Source organism: Lycorma delicatula, chromosome 10, assembly GCF_047948215.1.
Source record: "Lycorma delicatula isolate Av1 chromosome 10, ASM4794821v1, whole genome shotgun sequence".
Taxonomy (NCBI): domain Eukaryota; kingdom Metazoa; phylum Arthropoda; class Insecta; order Hemiptera; family Fulgoridae; genus Lycorma; species Lycorma delicatula.
The window spans coordinates 43,796,874-43,824,622 of record NC_134464.1 but is presented as its reverse complement, the minus strand read 5'-3'; the positions used below and the strand labels follow the sequence as shown (position 1 = coordinate 43,824,622).

Sequence of the window (27,749 nt, the reverse complement as noted above, 5' to 3'; positions counted from 1 at the left end):
AGCACGAACAGTAGAGTGGACAAGACTATGCATAGCTCGTATACAAGTAATGATTTTGGTTTGTTACTTAACTATTTTTATTGTTAGCAAATGTGATTTTTAATATTAAGTGAATTATTATATAATTTGTATGTTATGTTAATTATACAACAAATATAGTATACATATTGAGTGAAGTAAAAAATTGTGCAGGTCTGTGCAAGTAAGGTGACGTAATTTTCTACGTTCCTTTGATTTATATTGATTATTCTTTAACTTTCAGTTAAAATATAATTCATGCTTATAGGTTTACAATGTTTAGTGCAGAAATGAATAATTTTTTTTGCAATCATGAATTGAATTGGCATGAAATTGCAGCAAAATTGAATCAAAAAGGAATTCTCTTCTTGAGTGTGCTAAAAAAAATAAGTAAAACCCTGCTAAAATAAAAATTATTTCTTTAAATGTTTTTTCCCTAAAAAAAAACATTGAGTATTAGTTTTATTCAAAAAATATTCCAAAGCACTCCTTTTCAGATATACATTTGTGCTAGTGATTTTTCCAATCCTCAAAACACCTCTTGAATGCAATTTCCAGTATGGGGTTTAGCTCCTTCAGCAATTCTGTCTTTGTCTCTTCTATGTTGGAAAAACTTCATCTTCCTTTCAGTTATGGGAATAGGAATAAGTCACAGGGGACTATGTCTGGCAAATACAAAGGATGAGGCATCATAACAATTGTTTTTGGCCAAAATTTCACTAACAAATAGTTGAAGGGTTAGCACATGAATTATTGTGGTGCAATTGCCGTGAATTGTTTCATTGATTTTATGTAGAATTTCCAATTAGTAATCCTTATTGACCGTAATAGTTATTCGGAGATTGTCCATAATCATTTTTTTTTTTTTTCACTTTTTCGGTGTCATAGGATGTTGTGATGTGCTGGGTTGTTCACAGTGCTCATCATCGTCTTCACAGCCCTCTTGGAAACATTTGTATCACTTGTAAATGCTTGTTCTATTCACTGAAAAATCACCTAAAGCAACATGATGCAACATTTCGATTGTGGTGCTGCACTTATTTCATTCTTAAAGCAAAATTTAATGCAAATTCTTTGTTGTGTGTTTTGCACAAGTTAAATCACCTTCCATATCAAAACACATGTAACCTTTCAACAGTAAACTACCTGTATGGATATCTACGTAAACGTACATTTGGGACCAGTGTACAAATACAACAAAAATAATTGTTGGATTTATAAAAAAATTCTGTGTGCATTTTTTAATCAAACTTCCTGTACGTATGTACATATATATGTACACTGTCATGATATTACAACACAGAGAAGATATAAAATGTGTGTCGTTTGTATATATAATATATAGTTTTTTTTTTTTTAATATATCCTTTCTGTTCATAAAAAATGTGTTAGTGTGTGTATGTGCACGTCTGTATTTTTTTATGTATTCTCTGTACTGTAAGGTCTTGAGAGTGCTGGTAGTTAAGGAAATCATTCAAGAATAATTAATTATTTTACAATAAATTTATTTATTTTAATGTAGCTAAACCAACAGCACCAATACAGGCAAATAAAGTTCAACAAAAACCACAACAGAAGAAACAAGCTGAATCAAGTGACGACAGTGACAGTGATAGTAGTGACAGTGGTGATGCAAAACAAAATAAAAAACTTGTTAATGGTATGTAAAGTAAAACTACAGTATTAGTATTAATTTATTAAGTAGTGAAAAAATGTTGTCTTTCTTGAGATAAGCATTGTTTGTAAGAATTGGCCTGGTTGCATTACTATCACAGGTGTCTATTTAATAGATATTACTTAATTTCTGTATTTTTTTTCATTTTAACCTTGATCAGTAATTGTATTGTACTTGTGGATATCTCATTAAAAATTTCTGTAAATAAGAAAAATTTGAAAACTAACAATATTGAATTCATTCATTTATAGTGTTCTGCCATTAGGGCAGGTCCTTTTTCATGGTTGTTGCTTTCCACCTTGTTCTGTCCTTTGCTAACTTCTTTGTTAATACATATTTTCTTATTTCATAATTTCATCCATCATTTAAAATCTCTTTTTTCCATTCACCAGCCTTTCTATAACATCCACTAATAAAGACTTTATTCAGAGTCCTAGCCAGTTCCTTTTCCTATATTCAGTCGCATTTAGCATTTTCATATTCTCTCAAATTCTTAATACTTTTTCATTTGTTACATGGTTTTGCCACCTGACATTTATCGTTCTGTGTCACATCCATATCTCACAAGCTTCAATTTGTTTTCTTTCTACCTTCCTCATCGACCACATTTCAGCTCCATTGAGCATCACACTCCCAAATAAAACATTTATTTCTTACTTGATGCTAAGTTTAACTTTCCACACAGCAGTCTTCCCTTCTTATTAAATGATTGCTTACTTCTTTGTATTCTTGTTTTAATTTTTACTATGCAAGTCAGGTCATTAGTTATAAAGTTCCCTAATTACTGAATTTCTTCACGTGGCTGTAAAATTTCATTTCCTATCTTATTTTCAATCCTCTCTTATTTTTCCACCTAATACCATAAATTTTGTTATCTTTTTGTTTATCCCCTGACTTTCACAAGTATTGTTGTAAGTCATTAAGCATTTTATTTAGTTGGATTGTTGGTGACACGCAGCATTCCTGCCTCACTCCCCTTCCAATCCGTATTCTTCCTGTCATTTGTCTCCTATCCTCACTTTTATTCTATAATTGTATAGAATGTATGTTCTTTTATTCTGATAATAGTACAGCTCTTTCACGCCTCTCTTTCCAGACAGTCCCCTTCTTTTCCAAAATTAGCAGTAATTTATCCCATCGTAACTGTCAAATGCCTTTTCTTGGCCAACAAATACAACATATACATACTCTCCACCTCCTTTCCATGTATCTCTCATCTATTACTCTTAGCAGCCATAGTGTGTCCCTTATTCCAATACATCTTTTAAACCTATACTATTCTTCCTCAGTACTGCGATCCAGTTTATTGTATATTCTCTTATTTAGAACCTTTAATATACTTCATTACTCATTACAACATTCTCATTTTTTCCAGCATCAATTTCTCCATTTCCTGAATTGTTGTCTGTTCCCTTAGCTTCTCCAAATCATGGTAATCTCTTCTCCTGCCATTCCCAATTTTTCTTAAGCTTAACGTTCATTTCTGCCACAACTAGATTGTGATCTGAATTTATATATACACGTGGAGAAGCCTTAGCATTCTTTAAACAATTTCTAAATCTTTGTTGTATCATAATATAATCATTTTGATATTTTTCTTTCATTCATCATACCTATGTATATTTATATGAATTTCAAACAGGTTGTTTCCCAACACTAATTCCTTCTCCATGCAGAATCTAACCAGTCTTTCTCCTCTTTTATTTCTAATTCCGAGACCATATTTTTCCATTGCCTTGTTTTCCTTTTCCTCTTCACCCACAGCATTCTAATCACCTAGTATCACTACACGTGCCCCCTTCTTTTCGATCCCAATTAACTCTTCTATGCTTTCATTATACTGTTCTACTTCCTCGTCTGTGTGCTGAGTGATTGACATGTATACTTGAATTATTAAATTATCTTCTCTCCCTTTATCTTCATCAACACACTCGGCCTTTAATACTTTTCCTACCAGTTTCTTATTTATCAATATACCTACTCCATTACTACCACACATTTCTGCTCCTAAAAAATAAAACTGGAAATTCCCGCTTTATATCTCTTCATATCCTTCCTTCTCACTTCAGTTATTTTTGACCATTTCATTCTTTGCATTCTTAAGTTTTCTACTTTGTAGTAGTGTTAGACATTTCATGCTCTGATTCTTAATGGTATCTTTCCTCTATAAATTTTATTTTTCTCTTTTCCTTCCCTAGAACTTCCTGATATGCATGAAACCCTATTGTACTCCCCTCCTGGAGATCTAATTGAAGAGGGCTTTACCTTCAGATACTTTTATAGTAAGGTCTGTACCATGGCATCAACTAATAAGGATTCCCCATGGAACTTTAATGCAGTGGTTTCCTGTTGCTTTCTGTATCATAATGCTGTTGAGCATACGGTTCCTCTGCTTGAATTGCTTGGCAGCAATTTCTCACTTCCAGGACAATAGTGCCCCGTTTTCTACTGTCTCATCCACCTTCCTCAGAAGTTGTTATTGCGGGCACTTGATAGAAGGGTAATCACTTAAATCTGGTGATCCCTCGATTGCCTTAGTCTCATCTGTGAAAACAGCATGTGCTGTGTAGCCATTCATCATGCTATCATGCATGAAGGTGAGGTTGACATTTGTATGAGAGAGGCTGTTTAAGACCAACTCATACCTTAACATCTCAGTTTTGAATTATCAAATGAAAAACATTTTGGAAGGAAAGCTGGCTGGACTGCAGGTATTTGTTGTTTAATAGGGATAAGAGTAATTATTTAGCGAAATTATAATAATTGTCAGAATACATGTGTTATTCAAGGAAAACCTTTAAACAAGGGTGCCATCATTTAAAGAGAATTTTCTATTTGTATAATGTTTATTTTACTTTTTTTTGTTGGTTAAATTTTGCATTTTTATTTACTTCATTTTACCATGAATTATATTTTTTTCATAAATTTGTAATGTTGGGTAAAATTTTTATTATTTCAGGTAAAGCTGCCAATTTAGCAAAGCCAGGTTTGAAACCTTATCAGCAAGCACAGCAAAAGAAACCTGCACCAGCAGCAGGTGATGATTCTAGTGATAGTGATAGTGGATCTAGTGATGAAGAACAACCTAAAAAGCAACAGGTTAATAAAGGTAATAATGATTAATTTTACTGATTTATCTGATACATGGTGTTATTAATAAGTACATTGACGTACAAATTCGCTGGGTTAGGCTAGTGGTTAAACTGTGCATTGCAAAATCAGCTGATTTTCAAAGTCAAGAGTTCTAATATTCAAGTCCTTGTAATGGCAGTTGCTATTATATGGATTTCAATGCCAGACTGTGGATACCGGTGTTCTTTAGTGATTTGGTTTCAATTAACCATATGACTCAGGAGTGGTTGACCCGAGTCTGTTTACAGACTGCATGTTTATCAGTACGTTAACACTATCATTGTACTACGGCAAGCGGTAATTGCATTTGTCTATGTACACACACACAGACCTGACAGTTGTTGGAAAAAAACAAATATTGATGTACAGCCCATAAGTAATAGTATATAAGTTGCATCAGTTTTAATTGTGCCTTTATCAACAATGTTAAATATCTAGTTGTGAAATGTCTCTACTTTCAGTATACTACAGTATGTTAATCTAATTCTTTTTTTTACTCTATATATTTAATCTGTAATTATTTAAAAATTTTTTTTATGTGGTTGTCTACAGTTATCACAGTTTCTGTCTGTAGTTTAGATGGAAGCTATTCTGTGAAAAAATTTAAGTATTTTAGTTTCTATTGAATTAATAGATGAGGAATGATTTTGAATTAACAGAATACAACATATTCATGAATTTTCTGTCAAATTTGATTTTAGTTTATCATATGGATGTTCTTAGTAGTGTTTAATGTAAATACAAATTATTATTTAATGAATTAAATTCTGCATTCGTTACGGGAATTCAATGCTAGAGTATATATACTGAGAAAACTACAGTAATAACTGAGTTATGTTTTATTCTGAGGAAATATGTTACATCTTTATTCTCTGGGATTCATATGAAACATTATTTTTAACCCTAGGTTAGGTTTGTTGGTCAATGGCCTTCTTAGTACTGAGGTAGAATGTAGTAAAAACCATGCATTACAATGTGCTATACCTGAGGCATTTATAAGAGATGAAACTTTTATTCTTTTTGTTTTGGGATGGCTCACAGGTTTTTTATAAGTAGATGTATAAACAGTACAGTACTGTACTGTATATATACTAATATAGAATCTTTCCTAATAAATAGTCCCTAACTTTCCACTGATCTTTATTCGTTGGTTAACTAGGATTTTTTATATTATTAAGCAGGCTGAACATCTTCATTTTACTTATCTCCTATATTATGTCATACCCTGTCATCTGAAGGATTGTAGCAGTTCTGTGTAATTCAAATGCCAAAGTGTAAAGTTAAGATTGATATATGAATGGAGCAACTTACTATTATTTAAAATGGAAGAGTTCTGCTTATTTTTATCTAATTTATATCTTTATTTCATTATCTGTGCAACATCATTATTACATTCATATCATTGCAGTGATTCTTTTTACTTAAGTATATTGATGTTATTTGTCATTATTGTTACTACAGATTAACAATAGATTACTGTTAATGCCTTCTTTTTTTTATAACAGTTTAATTTTGTAAAATGCAAAAATACTAACCCTGAGTGAAATTCAATCCCACTATTAAATTGCATTTTTTCACATCTATTGTGTAAATAGTAATTACAATAAAATTGGTCTTATAAAGTTAGTTTTTAGAAAATTGGCTTCAGGTTGCTTTATATTAATGTAATTGTTTTTAGGTGAGAGTTTTGTTGTCAATTTTTTTGCAGCTGTTTTTACCAGATTAAAAAATGTTTTCTTAGTATTATTGTTAGATTACAAATTGACTTTTTTTTAATGTTATTGTTTATTATGTTAGTAGGTAATAAACAGCAACAAACTGCAGTAAATCAATTAAAAAAGAAGCAGGAAGAGTCTAGTGAAGATAGCGATAGTAGTAGTGATGACAGCAATGATAATGCCACAAACACCCGTGAGTTTTATTTTTTTAATATGTATCATTTTTTCAACATGTTCACAAAGATTTCCAAAGTTGTTTAACATTTGTAATTTAAGATAAAACAAATTGAATTATTGAATTAGTATTCTATTTTTTTTAGTTAAATGTTGAAAAATTATTCTTTTTATTTGTTGTAGAGGTTAAAAAAGTATTTGTGCCTAAAGGAATTAATGAACAAGAAAGTAATACAGGAAAGAAAAGAAAAAATGAAGATAATAGCTCATGGCAGCCTAATGTAAGTTAAAAGAAAATCTATTCAATAATATAGATTTAATCTAAACTACTGTTTTATTGTTGTAAATAAAAAAAAAGTAATCTGGATGATAAAAATAAATTTTAATTAATATTATTCCTTCTATTCTCTAGTTACATGTGATTATATTGATTTTGTAACTAACTGTGTGCAGCTATTTCTTTAGTGGTAATTACTTGCGACACTATTATACCAATCTTGAAAAGATAAGAAAGATGTAGTAGAGTAATATGTTGTTCAGATTTAGTTTATTTTTAAATTCTATATTAAAGTATGTAAAGGTCAGGTTTTATGTTCTTGTTTCTATTAGGCAGTTTGGAGAGGTTGATACATTATGTGTAGTATCTATTAATCATACTAAAGTGATGAATTGTCTGTTTTAATGGTGGTGAACAGTTACTCACTGAAGAGTAGCTGTTTAATTTCTCTGAAAAGATCTTTTGAATTAGGCCTGCTTAGTTTTGAAAGCGAGACTAATTAATTAAGTCATAGAATTTTTAATATTTTTCCAAAGTATTTTCATTTAGGTCATGCTTATCAATAAATATTATTCATTAATATTAGGAATTTTTCAGATTAGCCTGTAAAATTTATTGGAGAAAATTAACATCTCTTGAGATGTGTACAAGCAGTTGAAGTGGTTTGGGTCTGGAGAAACAGCTCCATTAAAAAAAACAGCATTTTTAAAGAGATTGTATCGGTTATAAAAGATTCTTCCATCCTTGATAATGATGTAAATTAACATTTGAAGTTTTCTTTGTACGAGATGTATATATTTACATCTTTAATATTTGTATGAATACAAAATCAAAATGATTATATTTAGTTCTTTACAGTGGTTTTATTTAATTACCATATTAATGGGATTTAATATTTATAAAATGCTTTATAATCTTGGAAAAGTAATAGAAAAGCTTAAAAACACTATTTTATTTCAAAGTAAATTTAGTTCTATTTCTTTTAGTTCATTAATGAATTAAGTTGAATTATACATTAATATTCAAATTATATATTTTGAATATATATATATATATATATATATATTCTGAATGTATATATATATATATATATGAATGTGCATTTATGTATAAAATTATTCATTTACGTAAAGAAAGAGCAATAATATACCTTACTTAAGTTTCTGTATGATATAATTTAGTCATACCTGAAGTCTGGATTATTATACATGTATATTTTATTTGTATTTTTCTATTACCACTTTAACATTTTGTACTAAGTATATATGCTATGAGTGCTCATGATGTAATGAAAAAGTGCATTTAATAAAATGAAATATTCTGGAATATATTAATTATTAAAAATTTATGTATTTCTTGTTATTCATGCCATAAATTCATATTGCATCAGATGCTGATATGAAATTTTTCTTTTGAATTCTATGAAAAATAATGCTGTGACCATCATGAAAAGAGTAAACACTATTTTGGTAGTCGTAAAATCATTATTTTTCATGCTTGCTTGCTGGCTTAAAATAGAATCACTTATATGAATTTGTACCGCATGCTTTTCAGTGTTAACTCAGTGGTGTTAATCTTTTCATAAAAACAGCTTATATATTTCTGTCAAGAGATCTATATTGTTCAAATTAAAAGTTCGTCAGTATTCTCTTTCTTTCAGAAATGTGGCTATGATAGTTCTAAATTCCACATTGTTTTAGCAGCTTCTGCCTGTTAGTTATATTCATTACTATTTATATTGGCTGTTTTCCCCACTGCCTGTTTGTAGAATCTACTTGCTTTGTCACCCTTACTACAACCCAACTCTCCTGCTTTACTGCGACAACAGTGCCATGCTTTCTTTCGCTGTGCAGTGCATGTGTATGCTATGACCTCTACAGAAATTATACAGCTAAAATTGCTTACTGTTTTAAACAACCGGTATGTATGAACTGAGATCCTATGGTGCGGGTACTGTATGTTGCGTGTGTAACTCACCGATATTAATGGTAATGAGTAACAGTTTTAGTTGTTACTGTTCCAGCCAAATGTGAATGTCATTGTTGAAAAAATGCCACGAGCTAGAACGTGTTGAGTACTATTGAGCAAATTCCAGTTACTCACAAGACATGGCTTAACTAAGCCAACTGTCGTTACTGAAAATGCAGTCTAACATTTCTGACTGCTGTAGACTGGTTTAGTAGGCAGATAAAAAGCTTTTGTATTGAGATACTGATGACATGTGAATGAACATAATATTTATGCTGCTGTAAGATTATTTTGGTGTAGCTGTCCACTAAGCTACAGTATACATTATACGTTAAAACTGTTTCCTAAGACTCATATTATTATACAATAGGAGTTTATCAATAAGCAGGATGTCATTACATCAGTAACACTTCTGTATTGTTTATAAAGCTGCTGAGGATTTAAAATTGTACTGTTGCAGAAGATTTTATCATTTTTTTCGAATTTGTACCCGCAAAAGTTTACTGCATATTTAATATTGTGACCAGGTGGAGAATGGGTAGTATTGACCAAAGTTTTCTTAGTACAGCCATTATAAAGTCACATTTATTTCTCCATTTTTGGACTATTTTCGGTTACACATTTATTTTTTATGTTGCAGAAGAAATTCAATCCAAATTATCCAGGATTTGTTAAAGGTGAAAGTGATGACAAGGTGAGGTTTATTTTATTTATCATATTACATTTAGAGAATTTGTATTATTGTGCAAGTTTCTTAAGTAAAAGCTTTGCATCCTGCATCATATAAACTAGAGTACTTTATTAGCTAGTTACTGCTATTTTTTTCCTTGTGACCTTATTCCCTGTAGTGATTAAAAAAATTTGTATAAACAAAAGTTAGATAACATAACCGAAAGGTAACTTATTAGCAGTAGCAGTAGTTCCTACAATGGTTATGCACATTTTTGCTTGTAATTGGAAAATTCAGTTATTCGCAAATTAAAATATATAAATTTACCATTTTCCTTTTGTTAAAATTATTTTTAATTCACATGTAATTATATGTTATATTCCACTGTCAGCTTTTTTATGTAATGACAACTTCGTCATTCTTCTCATTAAAGTGACAAAACCTGTGGAAAGACTTTTCAGTCTTTGAAACTACTTGACAGTGCTACAAAACATGTAAATTATACAGCATCTATAATAACATATTTATTTAAATATAATACATGATGTTTAATAACTGGATGATTTCACTAACTGTAAATAAACTCCCTTGTTGTACTGGATATTAAAGCTTTTATTATAGTATTAATATTAATCTAACATTTATAATCCTTAATCATAAAATCTAGGCCATTTAGTTTTGTTGTTTGAAAAAAAAGATGGCAAATGAATTTTTATAAGATTTTATTTATCAATTTGTAAATATACTGTTTTTTGATACAATTAATCACGTTAAGAAAAAAATGTATAATTTGTTATATAATAGGTTTCAGATATTATAAACTGTGACACAGAACTGTGAAACGGAAGATTTGGGTCGTACCATTTGCCTTTATGTTAGAGTATGGTATCGGAGATGTATTTGCAATAAAGAAAGGAATTAAAAGTTCTTTTACATTTGAAATTTTTTATAATACTACATTTCTCTTGAAGCAAATCCTAATACCCCAATCACTTTTCTAAATTTATAGTTATTAATTACTGTAGACTTAACTTTCTGGTTAACACAATTTTGAATTAGATTTACAATTTAACAATCAGTTATACCATCCATTAAACATAGAGTAATATAAATTTACTTAAACTTTATTTTAAATTCCACAGTCTTTCTGGTTGAGAACTTTTTCAATTGAACTTGTCTCTTAATTAGACAAGTTAACTGCATTGCAACAAACTTGTATGTTTATAAAACTTATGGAATACACACTACTTAAATTCACTTTTAATTAACTTTTATAACTTACTGAATTTTTTTCTTACTATCTTTTTTCAACACTACTCTGAATCCTTTGAATATCTTTTTATCAGCTGATTAACTGGTTTGATTGCTTTGAATTCCCATATATACAGGTTGAAAATTCACCATACTTTTCATAACAAGCTGACTGATAAATGTTGGATTATTGTTAACTGGAATGCATGGATTTAAAAAAAAAAAAAAAAAATTTGGAATTTTAATACAGTCCCATAAAAAGTTTTTGTAAGGGGTTTTTAGAATCTATTGCTGTAGTTTGCATTCCTATAACAAGTTTTTTTAATACACCCTACATATTATGTAAATTCTAAGTAGCTGAAGTGAGAGGAACTTTGGAAAAAAAATTTGTAGGTATCCACCTTGTACCAAAATCATTAGTTTGAGTTTGTCTGTAGTCTTAGCTAATTTTCTTATACTAGTTGAGGTTTTTAAAAATTATCGCTACAGTGTATAAATCTACTGTAACTCACCGAATTCTTGCAGGCTTTAGGAATGCTGATCAATCCCTAATTTTTTTTCTCATGTTATAAATATACATCTGATTTACAACTTTTGTTCATGTATGTAAATGTAATTAATTTTTTTTTAATTTGTGAACTTTTACTTGAAAAATTATAAAAAAAAAGAGAAGTTTTTTTATTGTTTTTGTTAATAATTTGCGTAGAAATACATTACATTCAATAACATATTTCATTTTTGAAAACAGAATGACAATGATAAATCAAAACCGTTCAAGAGAGTAAAAGAAGATGAAGTTGATCATCGTTACGTGTTCAACAATTCATTTGAGGCAAAGGTAAGTCTCAGATCATCCATCATGTTATTAGCAAGCAGCAGTAAAACTTCCTGTATAAAGATATGACAATTGTAATATTGTACAATTTTCCATCACTTGCACATGTAATGGCATTATTGATAAACATGTGTATTTCGGATATATATTTTTTCTTGAACAGGTCTAATTGCGCTTTAAAGTGTTCAGGAACCTTTATTAATGTCAGAATATTGATGTTTTTTTCCTAAATAAACAGTATTATTTAAATGAACTGACTGCACAAAACATGACTATGATCTGAGATGTACCAGTAATGTTAATTTATTATAATTATATTTGTCTTAAAAATTAAATTTTATTCTTATTGTAATATTAACAGAATTATTAAATTTTCATTTTATAATTATAACATGAAGTAATTCTTTTCAATCGTATTTTGTTCAGTCAGATCGTTTTAATAACACTGTTTTGTTTTGTTATAATACAGGATTCAACTCAGAATGATGATGGCTACGGTAACAACATGAAGTCATGGGGTGGTAATAAGAATCAGAGAGGTGGTTTTGGTGGAAATAGGGGAGGTTTTGGTGATAGACGGGGCAGAGGTGGGGGCGGTGATCGTGGTAGGGGAGGATTTAGAGGTGGAAGAGGTGGTGGTGGAGGTGGATTTAGGAAAAGTTGGGGTGATAATGATGGCGAAGGAGGTGGTAATTATAGGAAAAGTTGGGATAATGATGGGGAAGGAGGTGGTGGTAAATTTAGAAAGAGTTGGGGTGATAAAAATGATGATGGTAATCAGGATGGTAAGGGAGGTTACAGAAAAAGTTGGGGTGGTGAAAGTGGTGGGAAATTTCGTGGTGGTGGTGGAGGGTTCAGGGGTGGAAGAGGAGGTGGTGGTAGAGGGGGTTTTGGAGGAGGTGGATTTCAGAAGAAAAGTTTTGAAATAGACAGTAAACCACAGAATACTAAGAAAATGTTTGATTCAGATTAAATCACACACATTAAGATTATTAGATTTAAGGTAATTTTTTTTATTTTTAATGATAAATTTTTTCATTATTTTAACATTTTTGTTTTAAAGTTATGATGTAGACATATCAAAATTTAAGAAACATCAATTGTTTTGAGGAAACTAATATTTGTTACAAAAAATTTCTCCTTTATTTTTTGTGATAGCTGCTAATTCAGCATTTAACAATATTATTGATTTTACAGTAATTTAAATATTAGTTAAAGAATTGTAAGTGACCCAAATTACTATTTGTTCAATGAATGTTACAGATCAGTCAATTCAGTTGTTTTGATAAAAGTATAAATTATTCAATAGAATGTACAAAATCCATTAAAAATTTTAAAGCAATTTGTAACATAAAACTGCATAGACTAAAAATGTTTATGTGGAGACAGTCTGTTTGCTAGTTTTTGACTGTACTACATTAAATTTTGACTAAATCCACAATTTTTTTACTTTGTATATAAAAATACTTAGATTAATAATTACTATAGGAAAGAGTTGTTACCAATGATTTGTATATAAAAATACTTAGATTAATAATTACTATAGGAAAGAGTTGTTACCAATGATTATTTATGTTCTCAGAAAAACAAAGTCTAATATATAAAATTGAAAAAAAAAATTATATTTATCAGCAGTTGAATCATCGTACATACTTGGTGCCTACAAATTGTTAAATAAAAGGTGTCCATCTTTTAAACAATATAAGGGCAGCTAAAAAGTATTACACCAGGAAGTTATAAATTCAATAAAGCTAAAACAGGAATATTTGTTAAATATACATAACTACAAAAATTCTTAAAAAGTATATATTCATATTAAAAATTAGCAAGGAATCCTTGCCAGGCTTACCAAGAGAAGGAGTGAAGTGATTTTTTTTTCATTGTTGTCTTCACAAAGCCAAAATATACTGTATTAGTATACCAAGCTTACTACATCGAATATCTATTGAACATCAATATTCTTGAGAGAGCAATTCTGATACCTCTCGCAGGCAGATGCTTTTCATGCATCACAGCCGTAAAAAGTGGGACAGATAGTGTGAAATAACAAATAAGTAATCTCTTCTGTTTTGAGGTAGTGCATATATAGTTAAATGGTTATAAAAAACAAATGTAAAAGTAAATTACTAGATATTCTTAACGGTAGTTAGCAATTCTTTTCATGTTCTTATACTTATTTTACTCGGTTATAAATAACCACTCAGATATATTATAGAAAATTTAAAATAATTGACAATGGTGAAATGTACAATTTAAAAATAAAAGTATTAAAAATAGTATTTTTGACAAAAATATGTGAGTAATGGCAGAATGTTAACAAGTGTAGCTGATGTGCTTAACGTTTGTTGTCTTTAAACTTGAATAATAATACTTCTAGAGTAATATTATTGTGTTTGCTCTTATTAATATGGGTGTAATGTTAAAATGGAAATAAAACTTTTCTTATAATGCTGTAAGAAGGAAAATATATAAAATTCTTATGATTGTACTAATAGATGCCATTTCTGATATCAAATACTGTTAAATGGTATCATTAACCGATTTTGTAATTGGTAATTTATTAGTTTGTTTTTTTTAATGATTATTCATCTAAAGTTATTTTGTTTTTAGAAAGGAGCGAGAGGTTCGTGGGGTGAACGAGCCAACGAAGTATTAAGACATACAAAGGGAAAGTCTTTTAGACATGAAAAAACAAAGAAAAAACGTGGAAGTTATCGTGGTGGCCAGATATCAACAACTGTTAATTCGATTAGGTTTGATGATGATTAAAAAAATCAAATATTTTCACATAACAGTAGCATTTTCAACTTTATGGCTGAGTGATGTCTGTTATGCAAAATATTAAATTTGATGTTCAGACTTTGTTGAATGATTCTAAATCCTAATGTAAATATTTATTCACTGTTGATGCTGTGGTGAATTTTTTATCTAAAGTAATGCTGACAGATTTATATGTTTGTGTGAATGTATCTGTTTTAGATGTGTAACATTTGTGTGTGTACTGTATGTAATTAGTATCAGTTTTTACTTTCTTTTTTTTTTTTCAATATATTAGTGAATTTATTAAGTAAGTGTATAATTATACTGATAAATGCAAATAAGGTTAACCAAGAATTCCTATTGTTGATCTTGTGTAAGACTGAAGTTTACTAAAAAGATTTAGATGATATTAATTTAAATGGAGATATTTTATTAACTTTTTTTAAAATCACTTCTATTATGATAATTTACATTATTGATGCTATTAATAATCTGTATATCAAATGGTGTATTATTAAATGTCTATTAGTCATTAAATTTTACTAAAATGACACGTTATTGGTACCTGAAGGTTCCTGAAATTAGTTCAAAATAAAATTCAAAATCAGTTGTATCTGTTGTCCTTGTTTAATATATTAATAATAATTATTTCTCCCTCACTTCCTGATATGTACATCTTGTTTGTTTTTTCTTTTTCTAATCAGCATAGCTGTGCTTGTTCAGTGGCATAGCTAGGCTCCAGTGCAGAAGGTTCAGATGGTACCCCTGACTGCAGTTGCCAAACTAAATTCAGGAGGGTTAAAACTAATTTATATACACGTTGTATTATGAATTAGATTTAACTATACAAAAACATAATACTTGGTTTTACAAATTTGAAGGAATGGTGTCAATGACGTGTAATTGATTTGGTTTTTTATTTAAAAAGTTTGGCCGTCATAGTTTCAATAAGATCAGAACAGTTTTTATTTAGACCTTAAAGTTGAAATTTTCTTGATATCAGGAAAATAAATTATTTATTCAACCGCAAAAAACATTGATTAAATTTAAAGATTTTCTTTCTCGATTTCATATCAGCAAAGATATCAATGTTAAACTGTCATGCCCTTTCGTTTTCTATTGGCAATAAAGCAAAACCACTTTGGCATTGTCGATTCTAAAAACTAAAAACTTCTAACGTAGATTTTGATGAGTTTTAATTTAGAAATTAATCTGCTTTGGCCACTGGTACAGGAACAGTTAAGTATATACAACGAGCAATACATACATCTGGATAGCTAGAAGTCAAAGAACTACGTTCAGTTAACAGTAGATTAGCAAGCAGTTTCACATCAGTCATGTTTTTAATCTTAGATCTGAAATAACTTCTGACTGATAATGTTTCTGATGTAAACAAAGGTGTTATATTGTAAGAAAGATTTCTGCAAATTTTCCAGCTTCTTTTCCCTGTTAATCATCAATAGAAGAAGCAAAAAAGAAGGTTGAATTTACCCTACATGCATCTACTACTGACTTCATGCCCGAATCTGATGTCAATTTGTGAACATCTAGTATCGGTCATTGGATAATATATAGTCACCTTAAAATTTGATTTTGTATCAGCGAGTTTGATCTGTAGACAAAATAAGCATATGGTGAGATTTGTTTTATTCTTTGTTGGACTCTATTGTACATTCCATTCATTTCGGCAGCTTCGTCAAATCCATGACCTCAGATTTATGTTATATGCAGACCTTTTCTGTAATAATTTGATAATTTTTTCTGCAAGTCCAGAATCTGTGTTTTTTACAGCTGTAAAAGAAGTAAACAATTCGCATATCTTTATTTCACAAGGCTTTTCCATTTTCATCACTAATTACTTGTATTGTGTCCATAATTATTGAAAAAAAATTATGCACTTATTATTTCTGATAGAATTTTATTCTGATCTTCATCAGCTAAAAAAGATGTTACTTCATTTTGAATAGTAGACTCAATAATTTTCAAAGCCATACTTTTTTTGATAGTTTTAAAAGAGTAATATTCAAAGAGAAGTTCAGTAATTGAAAGAAAGTTTCCTTTGTTTGAGTCGTGCATGGTGTATGCACTTTTTCCACAAAATAGAAGGTTGCATGTGGCTAACTTGAATGAGACATCAATAACACTTTTAAAAACATTTTTTAATTAAAGCCTCATCTACAGCAATATGATTTCTCCTTTGTTCATTTACTACACAAGAAATAATATGTTTGTGAATTCTTGTGTGTCTTAATCATTCTGTTAGATGCCTTCAATCACAGATTATGGGTTCCTGAAGTTGGTTTTTTGAAGAAATAAACCAGCATGGTTAGCAGTAAACACAATCTAATATTGAAGAGTAACACCACCAAAATCTGTTGAATTTTAGACCCGATCTCATTAACAAAAGAACGGTGATTACTTGCTAGAAAGGGGGCTTCCATTCTGTTTGTCACTTGGAAACAGCTCAGGAGGTTGAAATGATTTTAACACTTTCAGTCCCATTTGCATTAAATTGATACACAGTGAATTATGAGTTCAATTGATGTGCATCAGTTTGATACACCTTAAAACCTAGTTAAAAAGTTGGTAATATATCCACAGCCCAAGGTTTTTTTTTGCATGGACTTATTTTACTGATACAGATCAGATACACATTTTGTTAGGCACATCAATCCCCTTCTGTCCTTCCACTTTCCGATTACTACTCTAGAGTTTTCCTTGACAATCATCTGCCCTCTATTAAGTATACTTTTCTCAACAGTTTTAGAGTTCATAAGTAGAATACAAGCCTGCCAGGAAAAGGGATCATTGATTTGTCAGTGCATATGTACTTAAATAGATTCATTGCATTTTGAAAGTTAACATTTAAATGCGTTGATAAGTGATGTTATCTTTGCCAAACATGTATGTTACTAAAAATGGCTTCAAATCGTTACGACTCATACATTTAGATAACGTGTTATATAGTAAATAACATTTTTAGACCAATAGTTCCATAGTTTGGGTTTTTTTTATCAAAGCCCATCCATAAAATTAACACAAAAAATGTTATCTCTTTTCTAAAACGCAACTCTTTTTTTCTTTTAATATTTAATGGCACACTGCTCACCTAGTTTCATTTACCAACAGATTTAAAATTTTGTCATTAATAAATAAAAAATAAATTCAAAAGGCAAATTTGTTGCTAACCTGTCTGTAACAATTGCAGACACACCGGGAGGGTCTCTAGAAATATAATCAAAATTATTCAATTTACCATGAACGTTGTGCCAAACTGTGACGTCACCTTCTTTTATGATAATTATTTCATTTTGTTTGTCATTTATTGTTAATATGTCTACGTCCATATTAAGGTTAGTTTCTTTCACTTTAGTAACCTCATTATCAGTACAGTAATTTTCAAGGTCTGAAAAACTCTGTTGGGTCTTTAGAGTCGCTCATATTTTTAAATACACTTAATTCACTATCACTACTATCGTAAATGTCAATTTCCGCTTTTATTTCATCAGAATTCATTTTTCAGTATCAATAACGACAAAGTAAATAAGCAACAGTAATACTGCAGCCAAAAACAGCTGATTATAAAAACAATGCATTGCTGCCATCATCTGACCAATGTACAATCTACCATGGCCTTGTGGTCCCAAAGCCCCGTGGAAAAGAAGACACTGTGCTATTTCAATGTACCTGTGATGCATAAGGATTTGCACTATGATAAATAAATTCAGATTATGTGATTCAATGTGACACTTGTGAATCTGAGCACCTAACTTAGTATGTGTCAAATTTATGCATATGGGGGGTTAAGCTCTTGCTAATAAAAACATCGTGGGCTGGGAGTACATGCTTACTTTTTAGTTGGGGCTGAAAGTGTTAAATCAATGATATACTTTGTCGTCTTTGTTTGAGTAGTAGATTTAGGAAAGTCAAATTTTTCTCCATGGGAAGTATTTTTTACAGCATCACAATGTTGAACAAGTTGTATCTGTAAATCAAACAGCGACTATTAGTACTACTTGGTTTCATTTGATTATGGTTTATTTTGTTTATACAGTAATCTATTAATTAATAAAAAAGTTGTTAAAAATAGAAATATGAGAGAAATACGTAAGGATATTTTTTATACTACTTTTCGTACTCGCTTGGATAATAAACAATCAACTCAACGGTAGTGTTTGATAGTTGAATCTCAGGTTGGCACTGCACTGATCTTTATGTGTAACATTTGCATTTTGATTGCTGTAGGTTTTGGTTTTAACTCGTGCCAAAACTCTCATCCTTATCAGAATCTGAAATGATTTCCATTTGCTTATATGAACGAAACAAAGTAACATGCTATTATATGATTTGTTGATCCCAAAAAAAATCCTCAGTATTTTATGGGCTGAGCTAAAGTACAAAAAAAAGAGGCTATTTTAAACCAATAAGCCATCTATGATGAGATTTAATTGAATGTGAGGACGGTATCATTGCTGTCAAATGACGTTGTCGGCAGTAGAAGTGTTAACAACTAATCTGTGCTTTAATTTACACATGATAAAGAGAGTTGGGTCATCGAATGAAATGAAACAAAAAATTCAGTGAAATTTATTTGTCACGAAACTAACCTTATTCAATTTTCTTATGTTTATAGCTACATTACACATTTTACAGCAATAGAAGTAACTTTCAAAAAGATTTTTTTAATATTTACAGTATTGTGTCAATTATTTCCGGTTAAACTTTCATTAGTTTCTGTGATATGACTGTAAGTTGTAGGTTGGGTCAACCATGCCAAATGAGAAGCAGAACATCTGCATGCTCATCTTTTCTTTTCTTCCGTTGAGTTTTTTAAAAAATAACTTATGTATGTATGGTTCATTAACAAATATGTTTAAAAAGCATTTAGTCAGTAATAAACAGTTTACCAATGACAAATTCTTTCATATGCATCAGCATCAATGAATATTAACTTACACTATTGACAGAATTTTGTGGTCTTAACAGAGTAGTGGTGCAGTGCACCTATGAGGTAGTAGGCATGGAAGCTTGTGATAGATGTGCATCGTAGTCTGAAAATTGCTTAGCTAACTTGCCAATGTGTAAACTTACAGATTCCACTGCAGTTAATGCTGTGAATCCCCCCTTACTCAACCACTATCCCACTAGTTCTTTTTTTCAAAATAATTCACATGCAATTGCAGCAGTAATAAGGAATAACCTTAATTAAATGTTCAGTTGACGTGTATTTTGTTTACCATGGGGGGTTTGTTTAAATTCTTTTTTGAACAGGAGCCTCACCTTTATTGGGGAGTCCTCATTCAGGGGCCTATGTGCATTTCACCAGTTGCACCAGCCTAGTTATGCCCCTGAGCACATACATTCCTGTTAAAATATTTGTAATGTTAATGCTTTATCTTTAAGATTGATTTCATTAGACAATGAAAAATTTCTGAAGCTGAATAGAGAAAATAAGAGAGTTGAATAACAACCAAAAAGCATTGCATGTTGAGATACATGTTGAAATCTGTTGTATTAATTTCAAAAGTTAATTAAAATAAAATTTTATATTCTAGAAATTATTAAATATATTTTAATTTATATAAAAATAAATTAAAAGTCACCTTTATCTGTTTAATGATGTAACATTAATTCATTAAAATTTGCAGCTTTAGAAAATTAAAAAATCAGTAAATTTCCTGGCATTGCCAAAATGAATTTAATTTCCATATGCTGAAAAACAGAATTTCAGAAATGGAAATTCTATTTAACATGAGTTTTTTAGAAACTTCATTTGTTTTCTATTTATCTTTATTATTAATTTCTTTTTAGGAGTTTTTGGTCTTCCTTTTGTTATAAATGAATAATTTAAAACTCTACCATACTTATGTGTTACTTTATTTTTATAATTTTTTTCTATCTTAGTATATACTGTATTATTGTTTTGTATCATATGTTATTATCTTAAGTGATAATTAATAAATTTATATATAGATATATTTTTATTCTATTAATGATTATATTGTTAGCAGTTGATTTAATTTTTAGAAGATATTATATGTATACTGTAAGTAATATATAACATATTGTTTTTGTTTATTTATGTATTTTGTCAGATGTATGGTAGAGTATGAGTGGATACATTATAAAGGGTTTTGTTTAAAATATTTTACAAGTTTATTGAAGAAAAATAAATACAGCCTCCACATTACTGAAAATTTATATTTATTTTTATGTACGTAATGAATAGAGTAAGCCTATAATTTATTCATTTGATTATTTGTTAACCCTCTTATGCAGTCATTATTTTCCGTTTCGGTGCTGTTAACGTTTAAGTGAAAATTAAACAAGAGATTTAAACATTACAATGTGTATACTTACTGTAGATTTATCTGTCCTTTCATTCACAATATCTTATAAATATCTGGGAAAATTAACCAGGAATATTCAAAAGCATGTGTGCATCTCATGTAATTTCTTGATACATAGCACACTTCAAATTAATACTATAAATGTGGACAATAATCCTAGTATCGATAAAACTTCAGTTTTACCAGTAATTACTATGTCTTAAGTTGCAAAATACTCCTGCATGATCAGGATTGCTTCGAAAAGAGGTTTACCCATTAGCCAAGTACTTATAAAAGATAGTGTGACTTTGACACTATAAACTGCAGTTATTTCATGTAATGTTACATCATCTATTTTCTATGGTTTATAATGTATTCTATTATAAAATGCCTTTTAAATGTAATTCAATATTAGTTAATATATATAAATACACTATCAAAAGTTTCTCTGACAATGTTAGTTTCACCAACTCGATTAGAAGAAAGATTAAACAGCTTACAGAAGTTATATTTTTTTTTTTTACTGTTGTGATGAGTAAGGCTATTGATAATGATATGCAATTTTAGAAAAATGTATAAAGAATGGAATAAGACTGATGTGAATGTGATTTGTTTTGAAATTCCAAAATAATATATATCCAGTTTGTCAAAGTGCATTTTTCATTTATTACCTGCAAAAGTAATATATCCAGCTTATGTATATTATATACAATATGAATTTTAAAAAAAGAAGCTGAGATTTAATCCTATATAAATATTTCTGTTATTTTTAATAATAATAATAATAGTTTGTAATAAATTCTGAATTATTGAAAAACAGTTGACGCCAGGAGAAGCAGCCTTCCTGGTAAATGGTTGGCAGCCAAAGTGTTGAAGGTAGCTTTTAAGATCTAATAAACAGCAACTTATAATATGTTCTTTTTAGAGCAGTTTAATGTAATGTAAATTCTCATGTTATTCTGTTCATATATATCCAAACTGTGAAGGCTGATGAAATGTAATACACAATCGCTCATAACTCCCAAATGCAAAAAAATATATTACGTTTAAGTCACATGAACAAATATCACATAGTCGCAATAGATATGTCACATGAATATGATAGAAGTATACCTTATTTGCTACAAAAACATTCATTTATTTTTACATGTACTCATTATTCACAGATACATATTTCTCCCTACAGTGGATCACTTTTCTAATTCCTTCCATGAATAATACTGACAGTCTTTTTTTGATCCACGGCTTACTACATCTTGCAGTTTATCATCCTTGATGAAATCACTTTTGCAAAAGAAGTGAAAATCACAAACACCAAATTTGGAAAGTGTAGAATAGGCTCAAATTTCAACTTCACAATAGCCTTTGCATTACACGCATTGTTTTAGACACATTGACAAAGCAGCTACAGTCTACTTATCATTGATGACTAGCAAAAATAAGAGGATAGTAGAATAGAACTGCCAGATGCTAGTATCTGTCTAATTGTGTGATATTTTGTTCTCAAGAGTGTAGTTATTTTCCAGTTTGCAGTACATTTTAACTGTCCCTCGATATATTGAGCTTAAAGCTGGTTCTTTCAAACATGATAAGTATCCATATTTTGATCTAACTCCTGGGAAGTTTTTTTTTTTAATCGTTATTCTAATAGGATGGAGAAACATCATGCTATCTTGTTGATTCTGGAGAGAGTTAGGATTTTAAGCTAATGTTTTTGTACAGAAGATACATAAAGTAGTGATGATTTATTATTGCTCCTTCAAATTACTATTCCATTATGTAGTTTTTTTTACTAATCTTATCTTTTGAGTTGAGCTAAACTTGATTATTCCTGATATAAAATTTCAGCTGTTGTTTTTTGAAGAAATTTGTTTTCATCCTTATGACAAGCATGTAGGCAATATTTTAGAAAATGCTGTGGCCGAAGCAGAATTTTTCATTTTTATCTTTTCATAAGATTGGTTTTTATTTTTTTTAATCTGGGACCTCATTTAAAATCTTATGATTATTTCATACAGTCAACAACTTTATTAATTTATATTATATTGTTTAAAATTTCTTTTCACATCCTCATTTTTGCTTAATTACTGTCTTGATTTTTGGTTTATGACTAAAATAAAAGTGTATTTCAAGCAATGAGTGTTCTGTTTATTTGGAAAATAATTTGATTAGATCATAAGAAGCAAAAAGAAAATTTCTTTATTTTTGGAAGGATCCTTTTATAATCTTCCATAAATACATTTATAAATAGTGTTTTGAACTTTAAAAACCCCCTGTTTTAAGTTAAAAATATGTTTATGAAAGTTGTTTAAAATAATTTTTGTTCATGAAACTTCTTTCTAAACATTTAAATTAAAAAAAAAGAGCAGTAAGTAGTAAATGTAAAAAAAATCGTTTTTCCTTAGAGCAGGTTGCCTACTGGTAAATTTTCAAATGAAATTGCAGTTGACAATTAATATTTCAATCTTATCTGGTTAAAATAATTTTGTTCTAAAAGTTTCAAAAACTAGTTAGTGGTGATGAAATCATCATACTGCCTTGATGCTTTTCATAAGGATAAAAAAAATTTGACTTCACTTGAATGAATTTTCCAGTAGTTCATATACAATTTTTACACATTCATACTATTTAAGATAATTTCTTCTATGAAAAACTATATTAGCTTTCTATAAAGATAATTAAAACTAACACTTTTACTAAATGTCCAATATCTTGAGAATAGTTTTAATAAATAAATTACTGAGATCAACCAGTATTGTAAATTTCATTTTCAAGAGATGTAGTTCTTACAGAACATGATTGGTTACAAAATCAAACTAATACACAGAGAATGTTGCTATAAGACGTCAGTTAAACCATGTTTATTAAATTTTATTCTCGGTCTGCGTTTATAGTCACACAATCTACTGTGATTTGTATGCATTCTGAAATGAAATTTTAAATAAGCTTGACAGAATGTTAGGCACTAAACTATATAACATTAAAGCTTAGTGCATTGTAAAGGAAGTCATCTGTATGATAGTAACTGCAAAGAAGAGTTTTTACGAACACATGAGTATAACATATGGATTCCTCTTGTCATTTTGTGATAACTAATATGCTGCTTGAGTAACGAATGCTGCAAAATTGCCCTTAAAATTCCTTTAACTAGTCTGTGTAGGTATACATTTGATTGCTGGTCAGTTTTTGGTGGAAGGACTTGTACCTCATGTCTGTAATATAAATACAGGCTGAGGTGGAGAAACTTGCTTTTTTTGAAGGTGAATAAAAGAAAAAGTATTTCTGATAAACAAAATTTATTTTTTACTAATGAAAGATTATAACTTGAAGTTTTAAACAAAATATCTTGAAGGTAGTGACCACCATTCTCTGTACAATGATGCAACCAATTCCTGAAATTTCTCTCTACACATTCCAGTATGTTGATCAGAATTTGGGATAATTTCTTGACAAATAACATTTTTCAGCTGAAACTGGTTGGTGGGTGATGTTTAAAAACCTCTGCCTTGAATATTCCCCATAAAAAAATCACAGCATTAGATTGGGCAAGTGCACCGCTTGTAGAATGTCACGTCGAATCGAGATGAGTCATTTGGGGAACATTGGCCTCAAAACTTCATTGAAGCTCTGAGCAGTGAGGGTCATGGCATCATCCTTTTAGAACAAGACATTCCCTAGTTGCATTTTTTCTAGAGCTGGTTTAAAAAAGTTTTGAATCATGTCCACATATCACTGTGATTTAACAGTGATTAGTTTGTCTACCTCAAAAAAATCCAATTACTCCCAAACTTGCAACAGTCCACACCTTATCGCTGTGAAGTGGCCTCTTGTGAAGCTCTCTGGGGTTGTTTACACTCCAAGAGCACATATTCTCCTTGTTGACCCATCTGGATAGTAAAAAATTTGCCTCATAACTAAAGAAAACAAGTTACATCAAGGAGCAAGCTAGATAATGGCATGTAACGCTTGCCCCTTGATGTACTTGTTTTCGTAAGTTCTAGATCTCGCATGCTGATAATTCTTGCACTACAAACATCTTGTAGGGATGGAAATGAAGATGTTCATGAAGAATTTAAGCAGTGAGTGATGAATATAACTAGGGCAATTGCATATTTGCAAGTTGAGAGCTCAAATTGTAAAAATGCCTCTACATTTTCTATTGTCCTCTGGACAATAGAACCACATTCCTGGTTGTTCTGAAGCTCTACCCACGAAATAATTGATTTCTGGGCTAAATTTGCTAGCCATTTAGATGGCTAGATAACTGTTGTTTACTAGTTCAGGCAAATTGTACATAAGGTTGAAGGAAGTGCAAAAGGGGTGTTAAAACCATTCCATGCTTAAATCTAATATTACATAGTAAATGGAAAATCATGTACATTGATAGATATATTGTTCATAAAAATTTTATTTACAAATTAATTACATATATTCATATTGTAATTTTTCTTATAAAAAATTGTAAAATTTTATTATTGTTTATCCTGTTTGATCAATTTTTTTTTATTTTTTATATTTACATAATTTCAGTATAGTATGTCTTGCATCATGTCTGTTTAATAAATTATTTGGTGACCATTTTGGGAAAAATCCCATATTGAATTCTGTCTGTTATTTGATAAAACTTATTCTTTTATTTTATATAATAATAATCATTTCACGCAGGTTCTGCTTTAAAACCAGTGTGTGGATCTGCTTCATAGTTAACTACTTGAAGTTTACCTTCCTTATCGTAATAACCATAATGACCTTTAACATGACCATCTTTATCTCTTTCTTCATAGCGAAACTGTCTGTTGTGTCTGGAAAAGAAACAATTTTAGTTTTTATTAAAGAGATTTACTTTGCGGTATAATATATCTAAGTTAACTTTTTTTTTTGAGTTCTGTATTTATATTCACAAATTTAAATTGACTGAATGCATTAATTAAATAACTGTTTAAAATCTGACAAACCTAATCCAAATCTGACAAACATTAGCACTAGCTAATGTAGTAAACTAAGTATGAAATGTAAGTTAGAAGTACAATATTTTATTTTAACAAGCAAGAACCACATATGTTTACATAATACTAGAGGTTTTGTATGATTGTTTTTCTGTTGGCGTTTTACTTACATTAGATACTTTAGTTCATTTATTTTTTACGAATATGTCCTTCACAATTTATTTTTCTGAGGAATAGATTTTCATGTCCCTTCCTTTTGAAAGCTAAATAGTTTGCAAGATTTTTTTATTAATGGCAGTGCATATATTATGAACTACTGAAATAGATAAATGTATTCGATTCATTATTGCTTGTTTATTTCAAAAATTTATTGAAAGATTTTCATAGTTTGAAAGTAATACATCACTCTAAAATTCCAAAGTTTCATTTTCAATGCACTATTTATATCTAGCCTTTTTAAGAGTTAACATTTTATTTTTGTTTTTCCTATATTCTTTTTCTTTGATCTCTCTAATGTGAAACTTAAAATGCTTCATAAAATTTTTATTTTTTTAAAAACTACATAAAATGGTTTAAATAACTTTTCTTGCTACCATAGTACCTACATGGCATAACTTATGTTAAACATTTGTAAAATGTGTGTGCATTTTAATGAAGATGAGTTAATTCCATTTTATCTACTGTTAAATAATTCCAGTTTTATTAATGCCTTTAAGAAAATAGCATTTCTTTTCATATATAGGTTGCATTAAAACATTCACGGGAATAGAAACTATTATAAATCGCAATATATACATTTAAACTTATATATATTGTTGAAACATATATAATAAAGTATACTGAAGTAACATGTGATTGACAAGTACTTTCATCATGGACATATACACGACATTGTAGTTTGTTGAGTTGCATGAAGACAGGACAACAAATAATTTTTAATAATTTCAATTCACAATGTTGGTTGCACTATTATGTATTAAAATAATTATTTTGTCATGCTGTTCAATGAACTATATGTATGTCATAATAAGTGCCCTTGTTAAAAGAACATGTCAGTCTTAAGCAAAACCTGTTACAATTTTTTTTATTATTGTTTGCTTTTGATAATAAAAGCTTATTTGTTTCTTCTTAATAAAAAAATATTAAATTATTATAAAAAATACCAGTACTGACTTTTAACATTATAAAGATACCAGTAATGGTATGATGTTATTTATGGTACAGCTTTTCCAAGTCAAAAAATTGTTTAAATATTTTTTAAGGCGACAGTAATCTGACAATTTTATCACATTGAGTTTTTATAATGATGTGACTGTATCATTTTGGTACTTCACTAATTTATAGTGAAAATCTCTGAATTGAGGTAATCTTTGAGTGCTAAGGTAATAAATAGGTCTTGTATTCAAGATATCCATAATTTAGAGGGAGCCATTGAAAAATGTTGAAATTAGTGTGTTCACAGTAGAAATCACTTTGTAAGGCTTAAAAAATGTAAATGAGGGCAAATTTCTATTGTACATTAAATCTGTATTAATGGATTTCTTCATATACTGTTCAACAAAGTATCAACTCTGTATTTATATACAGCAGTATATGGTATTTTATACAGCAAGTAATTCATCATCTATAGATAAAAAACAGTATATGAACAATAATTGCAAATCTTATTTTTATTAATATTTTTTTCTTGCCACTATTCATGTGAGTAGGAATTATAAAATTGTCTATATTTGTTAGCCATGCTTATATAATTTTTATAATGCCACAATTGACACCTATATTTAGACACTATTGCATCATGACACTAGCTTTTCTAAATTTGTATTAAAGAATTCTGCTATTAGTGCCCAAACAGACTTTGATAATAATGAAAATGTGTATTTGCTTAGTGCCAAATCCATGATATAGGAAGAATGGTAAAAACATTTTTTTTTCCACTTGAGTAAAATCTATGTGTCATGCAGAAGAACTTTATGTTCTTTATATCTTCTGTTGA

The 27,749-nt window shown here is 29.4% G+C and overlaps 2 protein-coding genes across 6 annotated transcripts in view; one reads left to right on the top strand and one right to left on the bottom strand.

Moving 5' to 3' along the window:
- Window positions 1-27,749, top strand: part of LOC142330980 (uncharacterized) — a 58,840-nt gene that overhangs the window by 22,082 nt on the left and 9,009 nt on the right. For 2 of the 5 annotated variants that reach the window (XM_075376473.1, XM_075376470.1), the window contains 7 exons: window positions 1,541-1,678; window positions 4,653-4,802; window positions 6,623-6,736; window positions 6,901-6,998; window positions 9,603-9,656; window positions 12,188-12,721; window positions 14,329-14,462. In XM_075376473.1, coding sequence (XP_075232588.1) covers window positions 1,541-1,678; window positions 4,653-4,802; window positions 6,623-6,736; window positions 6,901-6,998; window positions 9,603-9,656; window positions 12,188-12,691 — 1,058 coding nt within the window. In that variant the 3' untranslated portion in view covers window positions 12,692-12,721; window positions 14,329-14,462. Of the gene's footprint in view, window positions 1-1,540; window positions 1,679-4,652; window positions 4,803-6,622; window positions 6,737-6,900; window positions 6,999-9,602; window positions 9,657-11,631; window positions 11,722-12,187; window positions 12,722-14,328; window positions 20,826-27,749 lie in introns of those variants that run through there. The other 3 variants (XM_075376474.1, XM_075376475.1, XM_075376472.1) reach the window with 3 other exon arrangements.
- Window positions 25,271-27,749, bottom strand: part of LOC142330981 (uncharacterized) — a 113,325-nt gene continuing 110,846 nt past the window's right edge. The window contains exon 4 of the mRNA XM_075376476.1: window positions 25,271-25,609. Coding sequence (XP_075232591.1) covers window positions 25,465-25,609 — 145 coding nt within the window. The 3' untranslated portion in view covers window positions 25,271-25,464. The remainder of the gene's footprint in view (window positions 25,610-27,749) is intronic.